The following is a 27,358-nucleotide window of genomic DNA, read 5'->3' as shown; positions in this document are numbered from 1 at the left end:
GGTCTTACCTTGATCCCTGATACAGGGTAAGTAAAAAATATTGGAAAGTGAAAATATTATTTTAAAAATAATTTTTAAAATAATTTATTACAAAAAACACAAGGAAGGGGTAACATTAATGTATTAGAACATGAAGGACAAACAATACAGCATCAAGACACTATCAAACATGTATCAGTTTCCGCAACAGAGCCATCCTTATGTTTGAGGGTGCGTGTGCATGATAGTGATATAAAATATATATCATAGTTTCCTTTTTCATGATCACAATCTTGTGAAACCAGAACACTCCAAGATCCCCCCACAGTTCCCCAATAGCTGCCCCTCAACCATTTGAGATCCCTCCCACAGTCTCCCCCCGAAGAAAATAAAATAAAAAATACAATTAATTCCATTCCCCACCCCCAAGAACCCCCCAATGCACCAACAACCAAGAGAATGAACTAAAGAGAAACAAGGAAAAGACAGAAGAAAACAGCAAAAACAATACAATTAAAAAATATGTATAATAATACATTTAAAACAAAGGACATCATGGACAACTGAAATCATAACAGCAATGTCTACTTGATATGTTTGTGTGTATGTCTGGCACTATTACATGTATGTGTGTGTTCTTGTATGTGTTTATTCGAATGAGAGTGTGTGCATATGCATGTGTACAAACACATGCAAGTGAAGATATTCTTTGCTGAAGCCATATAATATCCTCTTTATAAGGTCTAGAAAGATGCTTCAGAAAGCGATGACGTCTTTATGCATGTTCTTCTGTAGAAAGCCTTGATAAAGTGTTTGTTTCAAATGACACCCTGTTTTGAAGTGTTGAGTCCAGCTTGTCAAATACAGAACCAAACATAATTGTCTGATTGACTCTACACAATCAGGTTGTCAGAAGAATCTGTGCTGCTGAAAGATTTATCATAGTCTGCATTTGCCCTTAATTAAATGTCTGCATTTGCCCTTCTTTTTTTTATTAAACTACATGTCTAGAGAGGGATACTTGATGGAGGAGAGACTTTATCACTCACATTTTAGATGGATTATTGCAAGATTGTTTTGGATTATGGTTGTTTAGGCCAATGTTTTCTCCCAGGAGATCAACCTGGGGGGGGGGGGGACGGTTCTCTTCAAGTGATACATTTAATTTATTTCCAACTCCTCTCCCCATCTGTCCTCTCTGACTGGTTCTGTACTGACTTCATTAAATGTTTTACTAAATCACACAGACAGTAAATTCTCATTGTGTTTGCAAATGGCAGCCAGAATGCCATTTAAGGCCACTCTAACGTGCACTGATTACCTTGGAGCATCTGTTAGTTGGAAGACAGACCAGGCCTGCTGATGATAATGTCCCTGTGTTAATATTCATTAGGAGGGGATGGCACCGTACCTGGCAATGGCATTCAGTCTCTGTGGGTGTTCTGCAGTTGGTCCTGGCCTGCTCTGTCACACCCTGACCATAGTTTATTTTGTATGTTTCTATGTTTTGGTTGGTCATGGTGTGATCTGAGTGGGCATTCTATGTTGGATGTCTTGTTTGTCTATTTCTATGTCTGGCCTGATATGGTTCTCAATCAGAGGCAGGTGTTAGTCATTGTCTCTGATTGGGAACCATATTTAGGTAGCCTGGGTTTCACTGTGTGTTTGTGGGTGACTGTTCCTGTCTCTGTGTTTTGCACCAGATAGGGCTGTTTTCGCGCACGTTTGTTATTTTGTTAGTTTAATCGTGTATAGTTCTTTATTAAAATAAAATTAATAACAACCACGCTGCATTTTGGTCCGCTCCTCCTTCCCACAACGAAAGCCGTGACATGCTCAGCTGTCCCATTTGCTTGAATGTGTACCCGTGGTTCAGATTTGCTCATTTGAATCAATATAGCTGGCCATACATTTTAGAGAGCGTTCACTTTAACATGTACCGACACCTCACTGACATGGCCACATGCTTTGTTTCTCTCAGCGCGGAAGCACTGGCGTTTAGTCATGGATGCCAAGGGATGCCAAACTTTCCCTTCAATTTGCAAGATGCTGAATGTATCTCACCGGAGAAAGCATCCGAGCGAGCGAAACAGCGCCCCTCTGTCTCTGTATGTGTAGGCCATATATCTGATGCTGTCTGGTCAAAAAGAGTATAACATTGTTGCCACCTGTAGCATTGAATGCAATGGAAACCAGTGAGAATTTGGCCTCACTTGATTAAAAAAAAGTATAAAATAATAGCCAATGAGCATTGAGCTCAACTGGCTTCAATCACATCGAGAGCCAAAAGTCATTGACAGAAACAACTGAAATTATTGCCTCTCGTGTTGTTGTCCTCCGGTGACTAGCTAGCTAAAATGGGCCCTTTCCTAAATTACCCAAGGATGGAGATAGGGATTTGGACTTGTGGTTTTACTTAATTCTCAGTACTGGCCAATGATTAACGGTGATTCTGATCCAACCATGAATTCATACATTGCACCACTGGAAGTTCAAATGTAGCTAGATGTAGAAGGCTAACGCTAACTAGCTCACTTATTTTTGCCCATGAAAGCAAGTTAGGCTAGCAAGCAAGCATTTTAGCCAGGTAGCCTAGGACAACAAAAAATAAAAGTGTGTACTGTATGACAGTCATAAACTGTTTCGTCAACATGAGAGGATGGCATTGGATTTCTCTACAAGTAGCGTAAGTCAATGTGTTTTTTCTACTTGCATGAATGCACACGCACGCTCACACACTCACAGAAATGAGAACCATGGACAGCCACATCATATTTAGCTTACGTTGATTGGATAATATTTTATTTTTTAATATATATATATATATATTAGTTTTCACCGTATTAGACTGAGCATAGGTGATGTTGAGATGGTGCTGGAATAGTGGAGGCAGCTCCTGTTTTCTTTGAGACTTGAGGTAACTCTCCGTGGTGCTAAATCAATAGTTGTCTAGTAGTCCGACAATGTCGGAAACATTAACTTGCTTGACAAGGCTGTAGGTCATGCAACTGTTATATGCAATATGCTTTGTGGACTTCACCGACAGTTTGCTCTCCGGTTTTGTAATGAAACAAAGGTGAGGTTTAAGTTATTCTACCACTGTGTCTTCTTATTGTCTCAGCCTTAGGCCTACATATCAAGGTTGGCATATTAATTAACAGGTTATAGAGCAAATGATACAACCTATGTATTGTGATATTTGCAATATGTCTCTTTTATGTTTTACCCACGCACCACTACTGCACGGAACATAAACGGGGACCACTGTTTACATCAATCCAGAATCACAGATTATTGTGAAATAGACACATATCTTATTGGAAATTCATGAAAGGCACACACAAAAAAAATATTTTTTGTTTTCAGTTCATTTTAATCACAGATAAAGACAGTAGGTTACTTAAGACAGAAATGATATGAGGGAGGTTGGTGGACGAGGATGGATGGGCATATAACATCTAGCAACACAAAGATTGCATGTTCAAATCTTATCACTGATGACTTTAGCATTTTAGCTAATTAGCAACTTTGCAACTACTTCCTACTTTTTAGCTACTTAGCATGTTAGCTAACCCTAACCTTAACCCTTTACCTCCTTAGCTAGCATGTTAGCTAACCCCTAAACCTAACCTTAACCCCTAACTTGATAGTGTGTTGGTTTACATAAAGGTCATTCACTTTCTCCCTTTTTCAATGTCTGTGTCTCTCTCGCTCTCTTTCATCAGAGTGCCACAGGCTCCCTGGAGATGTCCATGAGAATACATATCTCATGAATAACACATTAACAAATACCGTAAACATCATTCTCAAATGCTCCGCGAGACAGCCATTACCATACATACCAGGTTGTCTCGCGGAGAGAGAAATGTCTTGACAATATAAAGCTACTGGACAATATTATAAGAGGTATTGTACTAGGTACAATATTCGTGTATACTTCCTAGAATTCCTTATCTAAAGTTTCAAGTGTATCATGTTGTATTCTTCACAGATATAGCACAGTGTAAACTTAGCATCAAATAAAGCTTGTGCCCTGTTGAAATAAACAGATTGGAACTTTCAATGGCTGTTTATTACAAAAGGCCTTATGGTTCAACTTCTGTCGAAACCCTGTCTGTGGAAGATGGGGTTTACATGTATGTTTTCCTTAGATCCAATATTTGTAAATGTCTTGTCTGGCGACAACATGGAATGTTGATCTCCCGATCGGGACTCCTCATGGAGAAGTAATAGAGAAAGTGAATTTCCCCAGAAACCATGTGTGAGATGCCCACAAAGCTACTCGCAATGTTTTGATGGGCTAAAGAACAATGTCCATAAACACATTCATTCTAGGAATGGAGCAGGCTTTGCTGACACTAGGGGAAAGAGGGAAGGGTTCTTAGAAATGTCCGTTTCATCCCTATTACATTCTGTTATTCATGCTGAATTCTATTGAGGCTTAATCGAATCAAATAGGGGAAAAATCCATGTCAGGCTTCTGAATCCCCAGCACAATTATTCACACAACACTGACATTTACAGAGGGACATTTTTCTAGTGTTGATTTGCCTGTGTATGTGTGTTTGCGTGTGTGAACGGTTGAAGGGTGTTAGAGAACCATGCTGGGTCAGCCAGCAGGTGCAGGTGCCGCTCATTGGCCAGGGGGGAATTAACACTGAGCAGGTCCAGCCAGGCAAATGGCCCCCTGGATCTACTGTGCCAACAGGCATCTGGATTCCAATCGCCTGTTCACACACAAACAGCCAGATAGTGTGTTCAGAATATTGGCACGTTTTATTTAATTTTTTACTAGACTACCTACACTGCAATACAGTATTCCTTGATTCCTCCTACTGTGTCTAGATTGTTCTATTTAAAAAAATACTTTTAGCAATTTATGTTCTGAACTTCCCCAAAATGTTGTACAACAATATTAGTGCATTTCATCATTTTAATGGAAATGTGTTTTATTTTGGCTTCAAGTTCCAAATCTTAGACTGCATACAAAAGCTAAAAGTTTACCAACTGGTGTAGTGGGATTACACAGGTTTTGCTTGCCGGAAGTAATCCTACCTTTGCATTCTGACATGGATTAATATAACAGTTATACTGAGTGCCCTTAAGAACTGGGGCAGTGCATTGGGCTTTTACCTGATGAAATGTGTTAAGTTGCACCAGTTCTGGGGATCCACGTGGTCCATCTTTCGCTTGAATTCCTCCCCACACACTTCCATCTCCCACAGTAGCTGGGTCTCGTTGCACAGAGCCACACTAGGCCTTCGTGGTATAGACTCAACATTGATATTCTCTGTGGCTGCAAGACATAAAAAAGGTCAAAATTAGAAGAACAAAAACACCACCTTTAATGTTCCACAGTAGCAATAGGGCTCTCTTCATTAGGGAAAGCAACAGGAAAAAGTACTACAACTGAAAATGGGGTGTTTCTTAATGGGAGCCTAATGAACATACTGTAACTGAATCTATTGTTATTACAAATAGTGGCTATAACTTCTGGCACAGGGTAAGTCAGAAGTAAGGAATTTACATTGACCAATTTTGCCTATTATTATTGGCACAAGTTTAAAAATGTAATTGTAAAAAGTAGAGCATTTGTAAGCCATGCTGTACAGTGTTTCATGTCTTCAGAAGGAGATGTAAGCTAAACTTCCTTACCTGATGATCCTCTTGTCATCCAAGAGTTCACTGTCAAAGACAAAATCACACAGAAACATGAAACAGAGTTACTAGTCATGACAAGTCTCAGTGAAGCTTGATTACATTTAGAACCATCATTAAATGCTGTTGACAAAAGACAACTGAAACCTGTGGAACTTTTAACATAAAACTTACCATTTTGACCAGGTGGCCATTAAATGTACAATTCCAAACACATCCTGGCAACAACAAAAAATAAATGAATCCTCAGTTCATGTAACAGTGGTTTGAGCATGGCTGACTAAATGATGCTTAGAATAACAGTCATTAAAGGAGGTTTCTGGTACAAATGCCAAGCTGTCAGATGTTGTTGCTGCTGGGTTATTATAATGTTGAAGCTGAGGAGAGGTCAATAGCTAGTACTCTTTTCACATTATCGTGTTGACCTGAACCAAACCGTGCTGGCAAAGATATTTAGAACTTAAAGGGAACACAAAAATAACACATCCTAGATCTGAATGAATGAAATATTCTTATTAAATACTTTTTCTTTACATAGTTGAATGTGCTGACAACAAAATCACACAAAAATGATCAATGGAAATCAAATTTATCAACCCATGGAGGCCGGGATTTGGAGTCACACTCAAAATTAAAGTGGAAAACCACACTACAGGCTGATCCAACTTTGATGTAATGTCCTTAAAACAAGTCAAAATGAGGCTCAGTAGTGTGTGTGGCCTCCGCGTGCCTGTATGATCTCCCTACAACGCCTGGGCATGCTCCTGATGAGGTGGCGGATGGTCTCCTGAGGGATCTCCTCCCAGACCTGGACTAAAGCATCCGCCAACTCCTGGACAGTCTGTGGTGCAATGTGGCATTGGTGGATGGAGCGAGACATGATGTCCCAGATGTGCTCAATTGAATTCAGGTCTGGGGAACGGGCGGGCAAGTCCATAACATCAATGCCTTCCTCTTGCAGGAACTGCTGACACACTCCAGCCACATGAGGTCTAGCATTGACTTGCATTATTAGGAGGAACCCAGGGTCAACCACACCAGCATATGGTCTCACAAGGGGTCTGAGGATCTCATCTCGTTACCTAATGGCAGTCAGGCTACCTCTGATGAGCACATGGAGGGCTGTGCGGCCCCCCAAAGAAATGCCACCCCACACCATGACTGACCCACTGCCAAACCGGTCATGCTGGAGGATGTTGCAGGCAGCAGAACGTTCTCCACGGCGTCTCCAGACTCTGTCACGTCTGTCACATGTGCTCAGTGTGAACCTGCTTTCATCTGTGAAGAGCACAGGGCGCCAGTGGCGAATTTGCCAATCTTGGTGTTCCCTGGAAAATGCCAAACGTCCTGCACGGGGTTGGGCTGTAAGCACAACCTGGGCCCACCTGTGGACGTCGGGCCCTCATACCACCCTCATGGAGTCTGTTTCTGACCGTTTGAGCAGACACATGCACATTTGTGGCCTGCTGGATGTCATTTTGCAGGGCTTTAGCAGTGCTCCTCCTGCTCCTCCTTGCACAAAGGCGGAGGTAGCGGTCCTGCTGCTGGGTTGTTGCCCTCCTACGGACTCCTCCACGTCTCCTGATGTACTGGCCTGTTACATTGTGTTGTTTAAGTGTTCCCTTTATTTTTTTGAGCAGTGTAGATACTGTGAGTTTGCCCACAATTCGTCAATTTCTCCCTTAAGCGATTGGACATTGGAGAGCAGGATAGTTGGAAACGGAATCTTTGTTTTGTTCCTTCTCAACCTCTGCTGCACTTGGCCTTTCCTGCCCCTCTTCCTTTTCCTACTTAGTAGTCGTTCACCCAGGTTGTTTTGTCTCACGATCTCTGCAGGTATGTCCCTTTGATCTGTTCTCCCCAATGTGAGTTATTACATTGTAAGAGTTTCTGCTGTTGCGGATGTGTGGTGCCGCCGATATTCTCATAGATTTGCATCCTGTTTCAGGTACCAGCAAAGGGAATCCAAGTAGGAGAATAATCCTCTGTACGCACTTCATGTCGCTCCACCGTAGCCTAATTGGTAATCCGATGCAACATAAAAAATTATTAAACTACTAAAAGCAAAGCAACAAAAACGGACGAGTTTAAACATAGAACAAGGAACAAACAAACGCAGCAGGGCACCATTGGACAGGATAGGACAGGATAGGATAGGAGGTGGAACTTTTCTCTGAGCTTTTAGTGCAGTGTTTCTCAAACCTCTCCTTGGGGAGCCCCAGATGTTTCACAATTCTGTTGTAACTCTGAACTAGCACACATGATTTAACTAGACAAGGGCTTGATGATTATCTGACAAGTTTAATTAGGTGACAAAGTGGAAATCCACAACCCTCTGCACCATCAGACAACATACTCCAGAAGCACCTTCTGGTTGTGGGGAGATGGTACTTGTAGGACTCAGGAAGACCATAGCGTTTCCCTTAGCCATCCTCTACACTAGCTCTGGGAATAGATCAAATACATGTGGCGGGAATCCCTGAGGAGAGGTTTGAGAAATGCTGCTTTCTAGCACAGCACAGAGAGACAGAGAGGGAGGCAAGTCGATATGGCGCAGCGTGAAACCTCCAGTCCGACTCCATGCAGTGTCTGTTGTTTGGCGCTGGTGCTGGCACTGCCAAGTGTGGGACACACATAATCAATCTTCCATCCTCCGCCCTGACCCAGCTGCTTGTTTGCTTCAATAAGCCTGTGTAGCAATCCTGTTAAGTGGGACAGCTGTCCAAAACTGAAGCACCACTGAAGGACCTACTAGAGAATACACACGTAAACACACTCACACTCTCGACTCATTTGTTTAATTTTCACCTCCGTCTTTCCATGTCTCACTCTCCCACCATTATCTCCCTATTATAATTACAGTACCTTCATGATACCAGGCAGTAAAGTGTTTGTCCTTGTTTTTTTCCAGTCTTAAGCCCCAATTCAAACAATCACAGATAATGGTAAACCTCACTGCAGGTTCACTTAGAATATCTATGTTGTACCAGAGCTGCTAAGCACATTAAAGCAGATATCTTCGTAGACTTTGTCATTGTTCTATATTGAATCTTAACCACAACTGTCCTTAATAAGAAACAGTCGAAGTATTTTGAGTGAACACACAGTTTGATTTTTCCTTCATATGTGATTACAAAACCCATCCTGTTCAGTTCAGTCTCAACCAGGGGATAACTGTTGTTGAGCAGCCAAGTTAAATTTAGCAATTTCTTCCTGCAGGATATGTGTTCAAAGCATAGAGGTCTGTGATTGCTAAGCCTGATAACTTCAAACAGTAGCAGGGCATGACGCGAATACAGGGTTGCGTCACATTTGTTTTTAATGCCAAACCTTCAATGTTACCCCCCCTCCCTTCCCCTTCCCCCTGCCAAAAACCTTTAATACAATTTGCATTCCCAGCCTGGCATCAACGCCATGCTAAATATACTTTCGGTATTTCTGAGCACCTCCAAGACGTATCATGGTCTAATCCGCAACAATCTAGAAATCCAAAGGCTGCATTTTCGTGTCGCGTCGGGGACAACTGTAGCATTTTAGCTGACCTTCCCGAACCATTATTCTAAACATTACCCAATTCACCTAACCTGCTACATAAAGTCATCTAACCATTTGTAGTTTAGATCTTCTAACATTTGTCGTTAGTTTCCCTAACCGCCACCGTAAATTATCCCCTTAATTCACCTGCAAGAGTCAACCTGGTCTGAGATAAATACGTGCACTACTAATATACGTCCGCCAAGAAGGCCTCCAAAACGTATGAAAAATTAGTTCATCCAATTCAATTCGTATGCTATTGTACAACCAAGTAAGGCGTATCATATACTTTTCTCTCTGCTACCGCACGGCAAGTTGTAACAATGGACCAAGTCTGGAACCAACAGGACCCTGAACAGCTTCTACCCCCAAGCCATAAGACAGTTAAATAGCTACCCCGACTAACTATTTAGCAATCTGCATTGACCATTTTTGCACTCATTACATACGCTGCTGCTACTGTTTATTATACCTAGTTAGAGTGCCTTTATAAAGTATTCATACCCCTTGACTTATTCCACATTTTGTTGTTACAGCCTGAATTCAAAATGGATTAAATAGAGTTTTTTTCTCACCCATCTATGCACAATACCTCATAATGATAAGGTGAAAACATGTTTAAAGAAAATGTTGCACATTTATTGAAAATGAAGTTCAGAAATATAAGTATTCACAACCCTGAGTCAGTAATTTGTAGAAGCACCTTTGGCAGTGATTACAGTATTGGGTCTTTCTCGGTAAGTCTAGGAGCTTTCCACACCTGGATTGTGCAACATTTGCCCATTATACTTTTCAAAATTCTTCAAGATCTGTCAAATTGGTTGTTGAGCATTGCTAGAAAAACATTTTCAGGTCTTGCCATATATTTTCAAGTAGATTTAAGTTAAAACTGTAACTTGGCCACTCAGGAATATTCACTGTCTTCTTGGTAAGCAACACCAGTGTAGATTTAGCCTTGTGTTTTAGGTTATTATCCTTCTGAAAGGTGAATTAATCTCCCAGTGTCTGGTGGAAAGCTGAACCCTTTTTCCTCTAGGATTTTGCCTGTGCTTAGCTCCAGTTAGTTTCATTTTTATGCTGAAAAACTCCCCAGTCCTTAACAATTATAAGCAGACCCATAACATGATGCAGCTACCAGTGTGCTTGAAAATATGGAGAGTGATAGTCAGCAATGTGTTGTATTGAATTTGCCCCAAACATAACACTTTGTATTTGCCCCAAACATAACACTTTGTATTCAGAACAAAAAGGGAATTGCTTTGCCACATTTTGTTGCAGTATTGCTTTAATGCCTTACTGCAAACCAGATGCATGTTTTTTAAATATTTTATTCTGTACAGGTTTCCTTCTTTTCACTCTGTCAATTAGGTTAGTATTGGAGTATCTGCAATGTTGTGGATCCATCCTCAGTTTTCTCCTATCACAGCCATTAAACTCTGTAACTGTTTTAAAGTCACCATTGACCTTGTGGTGAAATCACTGAGTGGTTTCCTTCTTCTCTGACAACTGAGTTAGAAAGGACGCCTGTATCTTTGTAGTGGCTGGGTGTATTGATACACCATTCAAAGTGTAGGTAATACCTTCACCATGCTCAAAGGGATATTCAATGTATGCTTTTTTATATTTTTACCCATCTACCAATAGGTGCAAGGCATTGGAAAACCTCCATGGTCTTTGTGGTTGAATCTGTTAGAAATTCAGGGCTTGATTGAGGGACCTTACAGATAATTGTATGTGTGGGTTACAGAGATGAGGGAGTCATTCAAAAATCATACTAAACACTATTATTAATGTGACTTGTTAAGCAAATCTTTACTCCTGAACTTATTTAGGCTTGCCATAACAAAGGGGTTGAATACTTATTCACAAGACATTTCAGCTATAAATGTTTAATTCATTTGCAAACATTTCAAAATCATAATTCCACTTTGACATTATGGGATATTGTGTGCAGGCCCGTGATAAAAAAAAATCTAAATTGGATCCATTTTAAATTCAAGCTGTAACACAACAAAATGTGGAAGAAGTCAAGGGGTGTGAATACTTTCTGAAGGCACTGCATACAGTATGTACAAATCTACAGTAACTCAATTACCTTGTACCCTTTGCACATCAACTCGGTACCGGTACACCGTGTATATAGACAAGTTATCATTACTCATTGTGCATTTATTAGTTATTTATTACTACTTTATTATCATTACATGTTATTACTTTTCTATTATTTCTCTATTTTCTTTCTTTCTGCATTGTTGGAAAGGACCTGTAAGTAAGCATTTAACTGTCAGTTTATGAAGTTTGTCACAAATAACATTTGATTTGAAATTTTATTTGATACTATATGTCCTCTAATTCGTATGATATTGTACGACCACTATTCCATTCATAATGCAGCCTAACGTAACGTAACATACTAATGGAGTGTATAGATTTACGTACAGAATAATACAAATTGCCCATGAAACCAGGTTGGCATCTAAAGACAAAAGGGCACTCGGCATCCCTTACACACGCATCCCTTACACAGTGCATCCCTTACACAGCGCATCCCTTACACAGTGCATCCCTTACACAGCGCATCCCTTACACAGTCCCTTACACAGCATCCCTTACACAGCGCATCCCTACACAGCGCATCCCTTACATCCCTTACACAGCGCATCCCTTACACAGCGCATCCCTTACACAGCGCATCCCTTACACAGCGCATCCCTTACACATAGCATCCCTTACACAGCGCATCCCTTACACAGCGCATCCCTTACACAGCGCATCCCTTACACAGCGCATCCCTTACACAGCGCATCCCTTACACAGCGCATCCCTTACACAGCGCATCCCTTACACAGCGCATCCCTTACACAGCGCATCCCTTACACAGCGCATCCCTTACACAGTGCATCCCTTACACAGTGCATCCCTTACACAGTGCATCCCTTACACAGCGCATCCCTTACACAGTGCATCCCTTACACAGTGCATCCCTTACACAGCGCATCCCTTACACAGCGCATCCCTTACACAGTGCATCCCTTACACAGTGCTCCCCCCCACCATTGTATAGGTGGCTCACGGCTCTCTTTCCCCCTACCTGAAAGAGTTTCAATTGACAGATTTGGTTTCCAATTGGTCTGGAAATTTCTTTGGGGGCCTTTGCACCTCACCTGAAATGTCTGGAAGGGAAACACGAATGACACTCAATGTCATGGAAACCACTGTATCCCTAAAGTTTGGGAAAGCGAGACCCTTTCGAATTGATGTGCTATTTCACTCTTTCTCTCCTGTGTCACACTTCAGTGATGGTTTTGCAAAGATACGCCAGGACCAAAATACAATCCAACAGTCGATCCAGTACGAGGTAGCTCTGAGTACACACCATGAAAAGGAAGTCTCTCTGATAAACCTACACTGCCACACTGAATCGTTGACGGCTGTTCTTGTGGAAAGTAGAAAAACAGTCTTATGGTGCCACTTTAAACCAACAAGTTATAAAGTATTTATAGAGCATTCATAAGCACTTCATGACCATTAAATAGATGTTTCACATTAGGACAAGTCATACTACATAAAGGGTGATATATAAGGTCCTTACGTCTAGTGTTTTCCAAATGTGGCATAACCATTTTGCTACTTTGGCTGCCTTCATCTTTACTGTAACCTTGTATCCTCTCACTTAGCAATAGGATGACATGGTTTATGAGAAGCAGCAACTAGAAAGCTGAAGTCTCACACTAAATAATAGGCGTCTCTTGATATTCATGGTTTACATTTCCACAGCAGTCACAGTGCCAAATGAATCCATGAATTAATGGAGAAATGCAGCTTTTATAAGCCTCCAGCTAGCAAGCCTTGTCTGTCTCTCTTCCACACTACAAGGATATCAGAAAGCTGAGAAATTCATTTGCATCCTGTCTCGAAAGAAAATAAACATTATTCAAGGGCAGGAAAAACAAAAAAAATATATGGCTATAAAAGAAGAGGCTGTTTTCAAATTGTAGAAACAGTATCGTAATTAGTTTCTTCCTAGCAATCACATAATCCATTTACAGTACCAGCAGTCTAAGAGAAGCCATAGAAGCCACACCTCCAAGACCTAAAACATGCCAGGTTCAGATAATACAAATAGAATACAGCATTATGCCAAGTGCAGGGCCATCAAGCATAACACTTCCCATTAGGTTTCATCTTCATGGGGACATTGTTGAGACTCCGAAGTCTTGTCAACACCTCCCCGCACCTCACCTGTCCATGTGCCTAATATAGTCCTGTGGTTGAAACACTTAAGACCTTAAGACCTTGAAGGTAGAGAATGTCGCATTGCCATGTCCCTGAATTGCAAACTTGTCTGGCATATACATATTCATATACTTTACACAGATATCCACTTAAAGCTGAGTGTACGAGTGTGATGAAGTGGGGTGAAAAATGTTGCTACTGCAAAAATTGAGTATGTACTGTAGTGGGGCTTAGGCAGGCTAACTGTTTGAGCTTCCAATCATCTTTATGTGAAGTAATATGATTGAATGGGTCTGTGTTCGGAAAATGGGAGGCAAGGAAAGAACAGATACTGTAGATTCTAGCACATTCCCGTTGACTGACAAACCAGAAGGGTTCCCATTAGAAATACCTCATAATATTTGCCTGCCCTGTTACTACTAATACACTATACATCTAGAAAAACAGTAATGGGCACATTACAGATGGAGGAGGGGTTGTGACATGACATGACGTCATCATGGTATGTTTGTCTCCATCCTTCTTGATTAGCTTCCTTGTTAAAAGCCGAGAAACGTTAAATTGGAGACGTTTCTCAGAGACCATGACTAGGCTTAATTAAAAGTGCTAATTTCTCAAATGTGATAGTTCTAATCTCCCAGCCATTTCCTTGAGGCTGCTTGAGGTTAACACAGGGCCAGACCCCGAATGTAATCAGAAAAGTACCAGTCTGTACTCTGCCATCTACTGAGTCGAGGACACTTACTCACCCTGCCAAGTACAGCTCCGGCTGTTTAAAAAACAAAAAGGACAACACCACTGCTGCCCCTTCCCTTGGCTGTATGGCTGTTTGTCTGCAGAGAGGAAGGCTCTTTGGCTCCATCTCAACTCACTGTATGCTTCTGTTGGTGCTTAACGACATCACTGCTAATGTTGACCTATCGCTTTTCTATTACTCTGAAGTTGAGCTGGAGAATTGTGCATTTGTTTTTGCTCAAGCTCTGCGGCTGAACAACAAATCTAAAGATCAATGAATACAAATTGTCTACTGGGATACATGGGGAGATGTCATAGCGAGAGAGAGAGAGAGAGAGAGAGAGATATACTGTAGACCTATTTTCTTAAGATAGACCATGATACTATGCACCCACATCTACTATCATGGTTATAATCTTCTCTCTTTAACAATCCTTCACATTCAAACCAGTCTTCTGGTTCTACAATGAATACACGAGGTCAGTAGAATGAGCTCATTGAAGTCCATTTCAAACGGGAGCCTTTATACAATTATACAGACAAGCCTGTCCTCTCCCTTTCCCTTGCAGAATATACAAGATGCCGATGTGCATGGAAGCAGTCATGTATGTATCATGCAGCCTTGTTCAACTTTTTTGTTTTTGTTTATTTAAACAGATATCATATTAGAATACAGATGGTCCGGGTATATAATAATTAAAGGGTACGTCTAGCGATTTATTTTGGTTGATAATATTGACATTGCGGCCCTCAAAGCCTTCATCCAAAGCATAGAAGCCATTACTGCAGGAAAAACTGAAGTAGTCTGATCTCAACATTGCTATTGTCCAAATATCTGTCATTAACTGTGATTTTATAAATTGACTCTCACCACAAGGGCAGAAATAAGGATGTTCCACTTGTCACAGCGACAATTGGAGGATGTAAGTGTGATACTAACAACTGGCCAAGGTTCCCCAAGGTTCTTCTACTATCTATTTGAAGGTTGTCTGTCACTTCTTAAAGTACAAACCGCCTCCTGCTAAGGCTGTACTCTAAAGGTTAAAAAGGCAGTCATCTAGTGCTGGCCATGTTGGGATAGATAGAGAAACTCTATATTGCTTTACACAGGCAGCCCAATTCTGATCTTTTGACGAATTATTGTCAAAAGATCTGATCTAATCGGTCAAAATACCAGTTAGTGGCAAAAAGTCTGAATTGGGCTGCTTGTGTAAATGCACCCTTTGTGGATCAGGATTGGAATCTCTTGCAATCTATATATCAATCATTACTGAGAATGAGGGGGGATCTGATGAGAAAAAAACAACAAATGGCACTAGCTTGCGTTTGGCATATCTGATTTTTCCAGAATATGTAAGCAAGTTCCAATTTTTTTCTCATGTGGTTCTCCATCCTGAAGTGTTTTTTTGTGTGTGTGTGGATATTTTAGAGGCTATATCAGTGTAGTCAAGCAAATCTGATAAGGGTCATATGTAAAGCTTGCGTGTGGACAGTGGCTACGTTTACACAGGCAGCCCAATTCTGATATTTTGCCCAATATTGCAATACATTTTATTTATGTTATGTACTTAGCTTTCTGTTGCCTTACTAAGCTGAATACTTTGGATAAAAGTGTCTGCTAAAGTGTCATACAATATTATTATCATCATTATCATGAGGTTGATACATTTTTGAAGTCGAAAAATTTCAAAGTGGAAATTACAACTTCAGAAGCCTTTTTTAAAACTCAAATACACTACAGATATCCTGCAGCAAGGTGATCAAATTAAGATCCTACATCTGTATGTAGACACCTGTATTGTGACAATAGTATTGTGACACTGGTATTGTGCTGGAGATAATGAAAATGAGATTGAAAAGTGATGGAGTTGCCCTTTATGTACTTTTCTATGTCTAAAGTCACGTACTTTAAAAAGCAATACATTTTCATTGCCACGGTATTGTGTATAGAGCCCTAATGGGAGAGTATTAAAAAAAAGAATACGCTACCAGAGTGGTGTAGCAATGTTACCAGGCCTCTCTTAGTTATTGCACTTGGGAGAATGAGGGCTAGATCCCGTCAAGAGAACGTTGAAATGCTAAGATGTTTTTTTAAATTGCGGGTTATATGCCACATAACTAGATCAGAACAAACAGGTCTCTGTTACAACCAGGTAAAGATGCTTTTCCCATGGTGAGATCAAGACATCATGGTAAATACACATGTTGTTTTATCCTTATACAAGCAGTATATAACCTGACCTTAAAAGACATCATAAAGACATCATTGCAACCAGTTTTGCCCACTGATTAGATACAAAACCCATTGCTGCAAAAGATTATATAACTTATATTATATAATAATAATTAATAATAATAATTAAAGACAAACAGTAAAAACAAAATCTCCAACAGGCAATGTGATCATCATCTTCTTAGATGATCTTACACCTAAATCAGGTTTGGATCAAAGCACTTTGATTATTTTTCTCAGACACAACAAATCCCTTCGACAACATAATTCATATGGGGGAAGACAGGCACCAGCCCAAATAGAAAATGTACCTCTGAGCATGGTGGGCATGATCTTTGAAGTCAACTCAATCAAATTTACTGAAATGAAACTGGGCAGATGTGACCACATGTAATGACTTAACACCAAATTCCCTTGAAGGCCACCAGTCATTTACCTAAAACTCAGTCACCTAAATAATGAACAGAATTACATTTTTAAATATAATTCTTAATTGCTAACTGCTAATACATACATCCCATTTATCCCAGAAGCTCTGAAATATTTGCCCACCTTGTGCCTGACTTCAGCTTAGACTGGGGGGGATGAAACACTAAGTGGACCAATGGACAAAAGCTCAAGATTACATTGATGTTGTGGTGACTTGGCACAACACTCTCAATCCGAGGTCTGAGGGGAAGGTTCCATGTGGGATTGTGACACTGGCCCTGGGGGATTGGACAAAAAAAGGAGGGGAAAAGGCGACTGAGGAAAAGCGGACAAGGCACTCTGCACTTGGCAAACAAAAGCAGGAAGGGGTTGTCATGGGTGGCCAAGATGAAGAGAGACAGAAATAAATGCTGCATAGCCTGAGGAAAGAGAGAACCTGAATTAAATCATGTGAGGGACGGTCACTCCATGGAGGGACTTTCCAAAGAGGCTATAGCATTAACCCATTCCAACGGTTCGGAGAGGAAAGTTACTGTGGGGAGTGTGGACAACGGGACACGTGTAAACAGATGTCTCAATCTAAATCTGACCAAATATTTGATGTGTTTTTTCTCTATTTTAGCTTAAAAGCATGTTTTGATTCACATAAGAATCATTTCCCTCTAACATCTAGTACTTGTCTAGGTTGGAAGTGTTCTGAGAATGTTCCATTTGTCAAAGTTGCTTGAACGTGATGAGGATATTTCTGGAACATGATACTGGACAATCACTGCTGAAGATACAATTGGCATGTGTCATCACTAGGATCAGTCAATATTACCAATGCAGACTGTTAGTTACAGATAACGAATCTTAAGATGACGACATGGTGAATTGGCTGGAGCTGAAGCGTCTGAGCCATGAAATTCCAATACGGGGAAAGAAAAGAAAGCAGTGGGGGAAAGTCACTGAGGCATTTTAGTTGATTGTCCCTGCTGTTCACAACTTCAAGCCAACTATTTAATTCATGAAAAAAATGAAAGAATATCCTCCTTTCTTCCTTCAGTTCTCTCAAAACACATCAAATTTAGGACAGATATTTTTACAAACACTGGCATTGCATGGCAGTCTATTGGCACATGATCTTCAGTAAGTTGATTAATACATTTAATACCATTGGCATTCTAGCAGTTGCATTAAATCCAGCAACAAGGGGCCGAAAGAAACTAATAATAATTAAAACAGTTTAGCTTGGCAAGGCTATGGTTTCCCTGAGAACCAGCATCAATATACACTCATTGGGCAGTTTATTAGGTACGCCACCCCGTTCACAAAAATGGTTAGCTCCTACAGACAGTGAGTCACGTGGCCGTGGCTTGCAATATAAAGCAGGCGGACAGGCATCGAAAGATTCAGTTACTGTTCGATTGAACGTTAGAATGGGAAAACGATGGACCTAAGCGACTTTGAGCGCGGTATGATTGTCGGTGCCAGGCGCCCCGGTTCCATTATCTCAGAAACGGCCGGCCTCTGGGATTTTCATACAGGACATTGTCTAGGGTTTACCAAGAATGGAGCGACAGCCAAAAAACATCACATCAGCGGCAGTTCTGTGGGAAAAAACAGCTCGTTGATGAGAGGTCAAAGGAGAATGGCAAGAATGGTGCAAGCTAATAGGCGGACCACAAACAGCGCAGTACAACAGTGGTGTGCAGATCAACATCTCGGAACGCACAACTCGGTGGTTTTGGTCACGGATGGGCTATTGCAGCAGACGACCACATCAGGTTCCACTCCTATCAGCAAGAAACAAGAAGCGAGTCCATGGCCCCACCCTGCCTGGAGTCAACGGTACAGGTTGGTGGCGGTGCTGTAATGGTGTGGGGAATGTTTTCCTGGCACACGTTAGGTCCCTTGATACCAACTGAGCAACTTTTCCATTCTCCAGAGAATTCAGGCTGTTCTGGAGGCCAAGGGGATTCGACCCGGTACTAGATGGGTGTACCTAATAACCATTTTATGAGGTCATATACAACGGTGGCTTTAAAAACAATACCAAACACCCCATACATAAGCGAAGTAATCACTACTTTGTGAGCACAAATCAAAATAATGCAACATCTTACATGACTTACATTAAATTGTTGATAACTATGAGGGAGTAACTTCTGCACAAACCTTGTTCTAAGGGTAGACTCACCTATATGAAATCATCACACATAACAGGGTGACTTTATAAGGGCACAAGGCGAGACCCAAATGCAGACACAGGAGGCAGATAGAACACCAATATTTATTATAACAAAGGGAGTAGGCAAAGGCAGGTCGGGGACAGGCAAGAGTTCATAATTCATAAACCAGGTCAGAGTCCAAACAATACCAGATGATAGGCAGTCTCGAGATCAGGCCAGGCAGGGGTCAGAAACCAGATCCAAGTCCAAAACGGTACAAGGGGATAGGCAGGTTGGTAGTCAGAACAGGCAGAGTGGTCAGGCAGGTGGGTTCGGGATCAGGACAGGCCAGGGTCAAAACCAGGAGGACTAGAAACAAAAGGAGACTGGGAAAGATAGGCACAAAGAAAAACGCTGGTTGACTTGGCAAACAAGACGAACTGGCACAGAGAGGCAGGAGGGGGTGGCACCTGGAGGCACCTGGAGGGGGTGGAGACAATCACAGGTGAAGGTGAACCAGATCAGGGTGTGACAGTACCCCCCCCCCCCAAGTCGGCGATGAGGGCTAGATCCAGGATGTCTCAAGCGGGAACCCAGCACCTCTCCTCCAGGCCATAACCCTCCCCCTGCCCCATGGTCGAACACCCAGGAGGCATTTTACCGTGTATGCCGGATGGCCATCAATGACACGGGGAGGGGAGGTGGGACAGTAGACAAAGGACTGTGAGACACGGGCTTAATCTTAGACACATGGAAAGTAGGGTGGATACGGAGGGTACGGGGTAAAGTGAGATGGACAGCAGTAGAACTAAGGACTCTAGAGTTGGGAAAAGGACCAATGAAACAGGGGACAGTTTGCGTGACTCTACCCAAAGGGGCAGGTTCCGTGTGGACAGCCAATGAGGTAGCGGGGAGCTGGAGTCTGGCGGCGGTCCGATTGTTGACAATACCTAGAGTTGGTCTTGAGAAGTGAACATCTGGGCCGGATGAAGACGGATGAACATCTGGGCCGAGGGTATGTTGACTTCCGGTTCTTGTTCTGGGAAAAGTGGAGGCTGGTACCCCATTGAAGACTCAAAAGGGGAGAGTCCCGTGGCTGGTGTTCCGGGCATACTCCACCCAGACCAGTTGTCGGCTCCAGGTAGTAGGTTTGGTTGAGGTCAGGCATTGGATTGAGGTTGGAATCCAGAGGATAGGCTGGCTGACGCCCTAATAAGGGTGCAGAACATCTTCCAGAACTGAGACGAGAACTGAGAACCCCGGTCAGAAACCATATCCACTGGGAGTCCATGGATCCAGAAGACGTGCTACACCATAAGCTGGGCCATTTCCTTGGCAGAGGGAAGTTTGGGGAGAGGGATGAAATGAGTGACCTTTGTGAACCGATCCATCGATGCCATCAGACGGTGGAAGCCGAGTGACAAAGTCCAGAGAGATATGGGAGCAGGGACGATGAGGTACCATAGTGGCTGAAGAAGGCCAGAAAGAGCTTGCCTTGGAGTCTTGTTCTGAGCACAGGCCGTGCGCGCGGTGATGAAGGCAGAGACGTCAGGAACCATTGTGGGCCACCAGAAATGTTGTCAGAGGAATGCTAGGGTCCAGCGGGAACCTGGATGACAGGTCAGCCTGGAGGAATGAGCCCATTCCAGGACCCGGGGACGGACTGAGTTAGGGACAAATAGTCGGTTAGTTGGGCCCCCTTCAGGTCCATGCTGGGAACATTGTGCCTTGCAAACCAGGGTCTTAATCCCCCAACCCACTGAGGCTGCAAGGCATGAGGTAGGGAGAATGCTTTCGGAGACCGAGGGTGTGGCAGAGGAACTGTATAGGCGGGAGAGGGTGACTTGATTCACATTTTTTGGACCTTGGGCGGTAGGAAATGGTGAAGTTGACTCTTGTAAACAAGAGAGCCCACCGGGCCTGCCTGGAGTTAAGGCACTTAGCTGTACGGACATATTCCACATTTTTATGGTTGATCCAGACCAAGAATGGCTGTTTTACTCCTTCCAGCCAGTGCCTCCACTCTTCCAACACCATCTTGACCGCCAGGAGTTCTCGGTTGTCTACGTCGTAGTTCCTCTCTGCAGGATTTAGACGATAGATGGCCCCCACTCCAATGTCAGAAGAGTCAACCTATATCACAAATTGACGGAACAGGTCCGGATGGATGAGGGTGGGTGCTGTGGTGAACCGATGCTTCAGGTCCACAAAGGCTCTGTTGACAGCTGGAGACCACGTGAATGGTACTTTGGGAGAGGTGAGTGCAGAGAGAGGGGTCACCAGGGCCCCAAATGAAACGTCAATAGAAGTTAGTGAAACCCAGGAAACATTGTAACTGCACCCTGGACATAGGTTGAGGCCAATCTACCACTGCTTTCACTTTTCCAGGATCATTTGGACATTTCCCTCAGCGATCCCAGAAAGGAGATTGTCGAGCTGTGGAACTCACACTTCTCGGCTTTCATGAACAATTGGTTCTCCAGGAGGTTCTGAAGGACCTGTCTGACATGAAGAGCATGTTCTTGGGCAGACCGGGAAAAAAACAGGATGTCCTCAAGGTAGACAAACCCAAAATGGTTTAGCATGCCTCGGAGCACATTGTTTATCAGAGCCTGGAAGACAGCAGGGGTGTTGGTGAGCCCAAACGGCATGCCCTGGTACTTATAATGTCCGCTGGCTGTGTTGAATGCTGTCTTCCACTCATCTCCTTCGTGTATCCGAACCAGATGATAGGCATTCCGAAGATCCAGCTTGTAAAAAATGGTGGCCCCTGGAGAGGTTCAAATGCTGAGGAGAGGTAGGGGGTAACGATTCTTAATCGTAATGTCATTCAGACCTCGGTAGTCAATGCATGGGTGCAGGGTCTTGTCCTTCTTCTCCACAAAGAAAAACCCTGCGCCGGCAGGAGATGCAGACGGACAGACGCCTCCAGTAGCCAGAGAATCCTCAATGTACTCCTCCATGGCCTTGGTCTCCGGCCCAGATAGAGAATACAGCCGACCATGAGGTGGTGTGGTGCCTGGGAGGAGATCAATGGCCCAATCATAAGGACGGTGCGGGGGAAGAGAAGTAGCATGTGCCTTACTGAAAACTTTCAGGAGGTCATGGTATTCAGTGGGAATTGCAGAGACGTCCAAAGCCTTGCTACCGCCCTGAGGAGGACGTCTCTGGGACGGCTGTGCTGCTTTAAGACAGTGGGAATGACAAAATGGGCTCAAACTCAGGATGGAGCTCATGGTCCAGTCAATAATAGGGTTGTGTTTTTGAGCCAGGAAAATCCCAAGACATCAGGAACATGGGGAGATGCAATGAGGAGGAACTGTATGGTCTCACTGTGGTTTCCTGAAATCCATATATGAACGGGCACTGTACTATAGGTGACTCTTCCAATTGAACGGCCGTCCACTGCCCTGGCATCCATGAGGACAGAGAGGGGTTGAGTGGGAATGCCAAGTTCAGAAACAATAGTAGCATCCATAAAACTGTCTTCAGCCCCAGAGTCAATGAGCACTCGAAGAGACTTAGATTGGTCTCCCCACAGCAAAAGCACAAAAAAAGCGGGTGATTGGAATTAGGGAACTCCCAGTCTGGCTCACCAGAGTACGTGTACCCACCAGAGACAAAGCTTTCCTAACAGGGCAGGTAGCTATATAATGTCCTGCCCCTCCACAGTACAGACAACAGTTTTGAACTCCGCCTACGTGAAAGTTCCCCAACCGATAAACTAGCTCTTCCCAGTTGCATTGGCTCAGGAGTATTCAACTCACCCGTCGTTGATGATTCTCGGGGAACCTCGGGTATTTCGGCTCTTCTCAGAAATACACATTTTGGGAATTTCTGGATTCCTTAGGACGAGTGCCATCATCAGACGAACGAGTATTCCCAAGGCCCGACCTCCTCTCACACTGGCGTTCATGTAAGCGGCCATCAATCCTAATCGAAAGGGCGATAAGGGAATCGAGATCCAGTAGTATTTCCCGAGCAGCGAGCTCGTCCATTATCCCCTCCGACAGTCCATGGAGGAAGGTGTCGAACAGAGACCCCGGATTCCAGGAACTTTCGGAAATCTACTGTGTAGTCTGCCACAGTACGGGAGTTCTGATGTACCTGCAGTAGTTTGAGCCGCCTCCCTCCCGGGCAGCAGGATGGCGACCCACTGCCAAAGATGACCTTTGCCATGCAGGAGAGCAGCCCACTGCCAAAGATGACCTTTGCCATACAGGAGAGCAGCCCACTGCCAAAGATGACCTTTGCCATGCAGGAGAGCAGCCCACTGCCAAAGATGACCTTTGCCATGCAGGAGAGCAGCCCACTGCCAAAGATGACCTTTGCCATGCAGGAGAACAGCCCACTGCCAAAGATGACCTTTGCCATGCAAGAGAGCAGCCCACTGCCAAAGATGACCTTTGCCATGCAGGAGAGCAGCCCACTGCCAAAGATTACCTTTGCCATACAGAAGGGAAGACCACTGCCAAAGTGGCTCTGTAACCTGCTGTGTGTAGGCAGAGAAACAGATAGAAGTGTGTGCGTGTGTGTGTGTGAGAGAGAGAGTGAGAGACAGAGAGATAACGTGAGAGAAGAGTTTGAAATCAGGCAGAGAAAACACTACATGCCTTTCCATATGAACTCAACGTTTAGCTTGCATGAAAACGTACTCAGCACAGCACCCCATTTAAGTACTTAAAACCCATATGGAGGTGTGACAGATGGCATTGAGGGTTCACCTCAGTTTCAAATCACACTGACAGTACTCTTCCAGACACCCACACAATCCAAGAAAGCATACCCCACTACCACATTACACAGACACACTCCATTTAAGCAAAACCTGGATTTATTCCTGGCCTACATATTCAAACTACTGTATCAGTAAGCAGACAACAATAATGCTAAATGTGTCTGCTTATTGAGAGATATGAGAACAGTATGTGTTCCTTGCTTATTTTCAGAAGTGCGAGAGGAAAGCCACGGCGGAGCTGTTGCGCACACACACACAGACAGGCAGGTAGGCAAAAACACACACGCACACACGTAGACAGGCAGGTAGGCAAAAACACACACACACACAGCACTCTGCTTTCTACACTATCATTGGCTGATCTACAACACTGTTCAAACTCTGCCCTCTTGCAGTGACAGTGGGAAGCCAAGCCAGAGGCCTGGATTCCTACTCTGCCCTCTTGCTGTAACAGTGGGAAGCCAAGCCAGAGGCCTGAGTTCCAACTGGGGGTTTCACTCATCAGCACTATTACATTATCGGAGGCGGTGACCCATTAACAGTGCACGATCTCAGCACTATTACATTATCGGAGGCAGTGACCCACTAACAGAGCATGATATTGATTGAGTGCCTACTCAAGATGGAAGACACTGCTCATGCAAATACAGGAGCCATTTTGAAAACCTGGACAACCTGCAGAACTGAGAGTTAGGTAGAGTACGTTGACAATGTGGTACTTTGCCTCAGTACAGGCATGAGTCTATATACAGCTCCAGCTGGGGACTTCATAACTTTCCAGGGGCCACGTTCATGAGCCCACGGAGTGTATGAAAATGTTACGAGGTCATTGAAAGATTAATACAGCTTTGTACAGGGTTTTCACAGCTGTTGAGAGGGCAGCTAAAATAAGAGGCCTTTTAGTGAATCCACACAAGGAAACTTACAAGACTTCTGCAACGTATAACTACTAGCAAGTCTTTATTGCAACTGGTCTGGCTGCTAGTACCAACCAAATGTAGACGTATAGCAGTAGAATTGTATTACAGAGATGTTATTGAGCACTATACTGGAAGCAGCTGTGGCTGATGAGCCCAAGGCATTTTCCTTGGTTATGGAATTCCGATGCCCCTTTATCACCATTATTATCTGCTAATTCAAGTAGGCCCGACCTTACTCAGTGGAGCAGTGCTGCTTGTGCATCAGCTCTGATCTAATTACATAATCTTCCTAAAATACAATTTACAACAAATAAATCATAGCCCCCTGTGCTCCAGACAGTTGTTGAGGATATTATGTGTGCTTGTAAGATGTTCCATTTGGGTTGTAAATCTCAGAACCTTTGCATTTTCCACTGGCTACTGGCTATTTCGCTGTGCACATAGCCTACATGGCAGTTATCCAGGAGAGTTCTGGACAGTTTTGGGGACTTTAGTATATCCCTGATCCATAATCTTTGGGCCTCAGCTCTCTCTTAATCTCTTGGGTATTCTGAGATGGGTTCCTGTCTCTTCCTGATGAGAGAACCAGAAAAAATCCTCCCTAAAGAGAAATCATCTTGGGTCCGGGACAATAAAGTCCGATTTTTCATTGCACTTTCTATAGGGTCCAAGTCCATGTAGACGATATGTTACCAAAAATGAACATGAACTTGGGATAAGTGAAGATATCATTTCGAAAAGATCATAAAAAATGTTAATGATTGCATATCATTATAGACAATCATAACGCTGAATACCCCCTTACAATGACAGGTAGGCCGTCATTGTAAATAAGAATTTGTTTTTAACTGACTTGCCTAGTTAAAGGTTAAAAAAAAACATTAAAATGTAAATACATTTAATTTCAATGGACATCCAACATCATCTTCCCTTAAAGACCCATGTTTTCATGAATTTACCTGAAAAGCATACTGGTATGGAGATTCTTACATTGTTTTATGAATTCTTATGGTATTTTAGCATACAGTCTTTTACATAGCCACCAGGGTCAAGAGACAGTGGTGTTAATTTGGCGATTGACTATATGTTATCAAATATATTATGAAATCATATCGAATTGTGGAAGTCATTGATCAAGATGGATTTGATTTCATATTTTTTATTAGCCTTTTTAATGATGATAGGCCATGCAACTTAAATATCTTCTTGGCTATGGAATGAACACTGAAAGCAGTTTTGAAGCAAAAGGATCTGAGAATTATTGAGAGTGTTATTAATATGTTGTTATCCATTTTTTCGATTATAAGATTCAATTTCAGACAGTGGCAACACAAAAAAATCATTAAGAAATAATATATTTGAATAATCTAGAACACTATCCAATCGACTACTAATAGCCTATACAATAAAACACTAAAATACTCACCCAAAATTCCAACCACTAAAAGTTTAAACACAGCCAACGCATTTGTATCCATCACGTTGAGAATAACAATCCCCCACACGATTCGGATTCTTTCAATGAAATCTCAACTGGATGATAAATGTCTGTAGCAAACCATTATTATCCAAACTCAATGAAAGCACGCGCGCGCGCAACTTCTTTCATAGTTCATGAGTCAAATTTAGAACTCCGCAATACGTCCTCAAATCAGGCACTCAACCTCCACATTGGATGCGCGTCCTCGGTGTTCTTGCCTCACTGTCCTTGTGCAAGCTTGCCTGCACATCTCGTTGCTAAAATGACTTCTGCGCTCTAGCATCCTATCAGAGGGGGGAGAAAGGAGGGGAGATAGATCGTCCCCTTCTTCTCCGTTCCTATCTCCTTCCATATGCAGGAAACCATTATGAAATGGACAATTTAATATGAATGATAACGATTTTATTGAATGACACGTGCATATTAAAGGTCCAATGCAGTCGTTTTTATCAAAATATCAAATAATATCTGGGTAACAATTAAGTACCTTACTGTGATTGTTTTCTATTCAAATTGTCAAAAATAACCAAAAGTAGCATCTTAGCAAAGAGCAATTTCTCAAGCAAGAATTGTGCTAGTCAGGGAGTAGGGAGGGGAAGACTGAAAACTTGCTGTTATTGGCAGAGAGGTTTGGAACTCTCTTTCTTATTGTTCTCTTAACTAATTTACTACCAGGTGATGTCACCAAGCAGGCCAATACTCCATCCCACCCAAACAGGCTGACATTTCAGGCAGTCTTTTCAAACAGCTCTTGCACTAAAAGGACATTATCATAATTTTCAAAATGTCTCAGTATTATTTTAACCTCATAGTGTGGAAATATATATATAATAAAGGAAAATCACGTTTTTTTGCACTGGTCCTTAACATGTCTACTAGACTATTTGTTTAGCTGTATACTTTACAGATTTTGCATTAAACAATCTAAATAACCTAGAATTATTTGTTACATTTTTAAAATAGCTTTCAAGAATAAGCCATTGTAAAATGTTATAAATGTGTTATAGATTATTACATTTTATGTTGGACTATTCATTCTTATGCAATATTTTTGAATGGTTTAATATTCCTATACATATCCATAAATTGTAACAAAGAATGAAATACTTGTTTATTAATAGGCCTATTATGTAAGCCTACTCTAGGCTATAAATATGCCTAGATTTTTCATGAAAGTTATTATAAAGTGTTACCACCTACCTAAAACACGACAGAGGAAACGTGGGCAAGCCACAAGTAGGATTGATACAAATATAAATTGATGAT

The 27,358-nt window shown here is 42.5% G+C and overlaps 1 protein-coding gene across 2 annotated transcripts in view; it reads right to left on the bottom strand.

Annotated features, from left to right (window-relative positions):
• LOC135523206 (receptor activity-modifying protein 3-like) overlaps positions 1 to 26,381 on the bottom strand; it is a 30,986-nt gene extending 4,605 nt beyond the window's left edge. The window contains exons 1-4 of one of the 2 annotated variants that reach the window (XM_064949925.1): positions 26,039 to 26,381; positions 5,812 to 5,855; positions 5,635 to 5,664; positions 5,113 to 5,275 (exon numbers count right to left, since the gene is read on the bottom strand). In XM_064949925.1, the coding sequence (XP_064805997.1) occupies positions 5,113 to 5,275; positions 5,635 to 5,653 (182 nt within the window). In that variant the 5' untranslated portion in view covers positions 5,654 to 5,664; positions 5,812 to 5,855; positions 26,039 to 26,381. The remainder of the gene's footprint in view (positions 1 to 5,112; positions 5,276 to 5,634; positions 5,665 to 5,811; positions 5,856 to 26,038) is intronic. The other variant, XM_064949924.1, reaches the window with a different exon arrangement.
• Positions 26,382 to 27,358: the final 977 nt, after the last annotated feature.

The sequence above is a fragment of the Oncorhynchus masou genome, chromosome 30 (assembly GCF_036934945.1).
Source record: "Oncorhynchus masou masou isolate Uvic2021 chromosome 30, UVic_Omas_1.1, whole genome shotgun sequence".
NCBI classification, from domain to species: Eukaryota; Metazoa; Chordata; class Actinopteri; order Salmoniformes; family Salmonidae; genus Oncorhynchus; species Oncorhynchus masou.
This window is presented reverse-complemented; position numbering and strand designations above follow the sequence as displayed.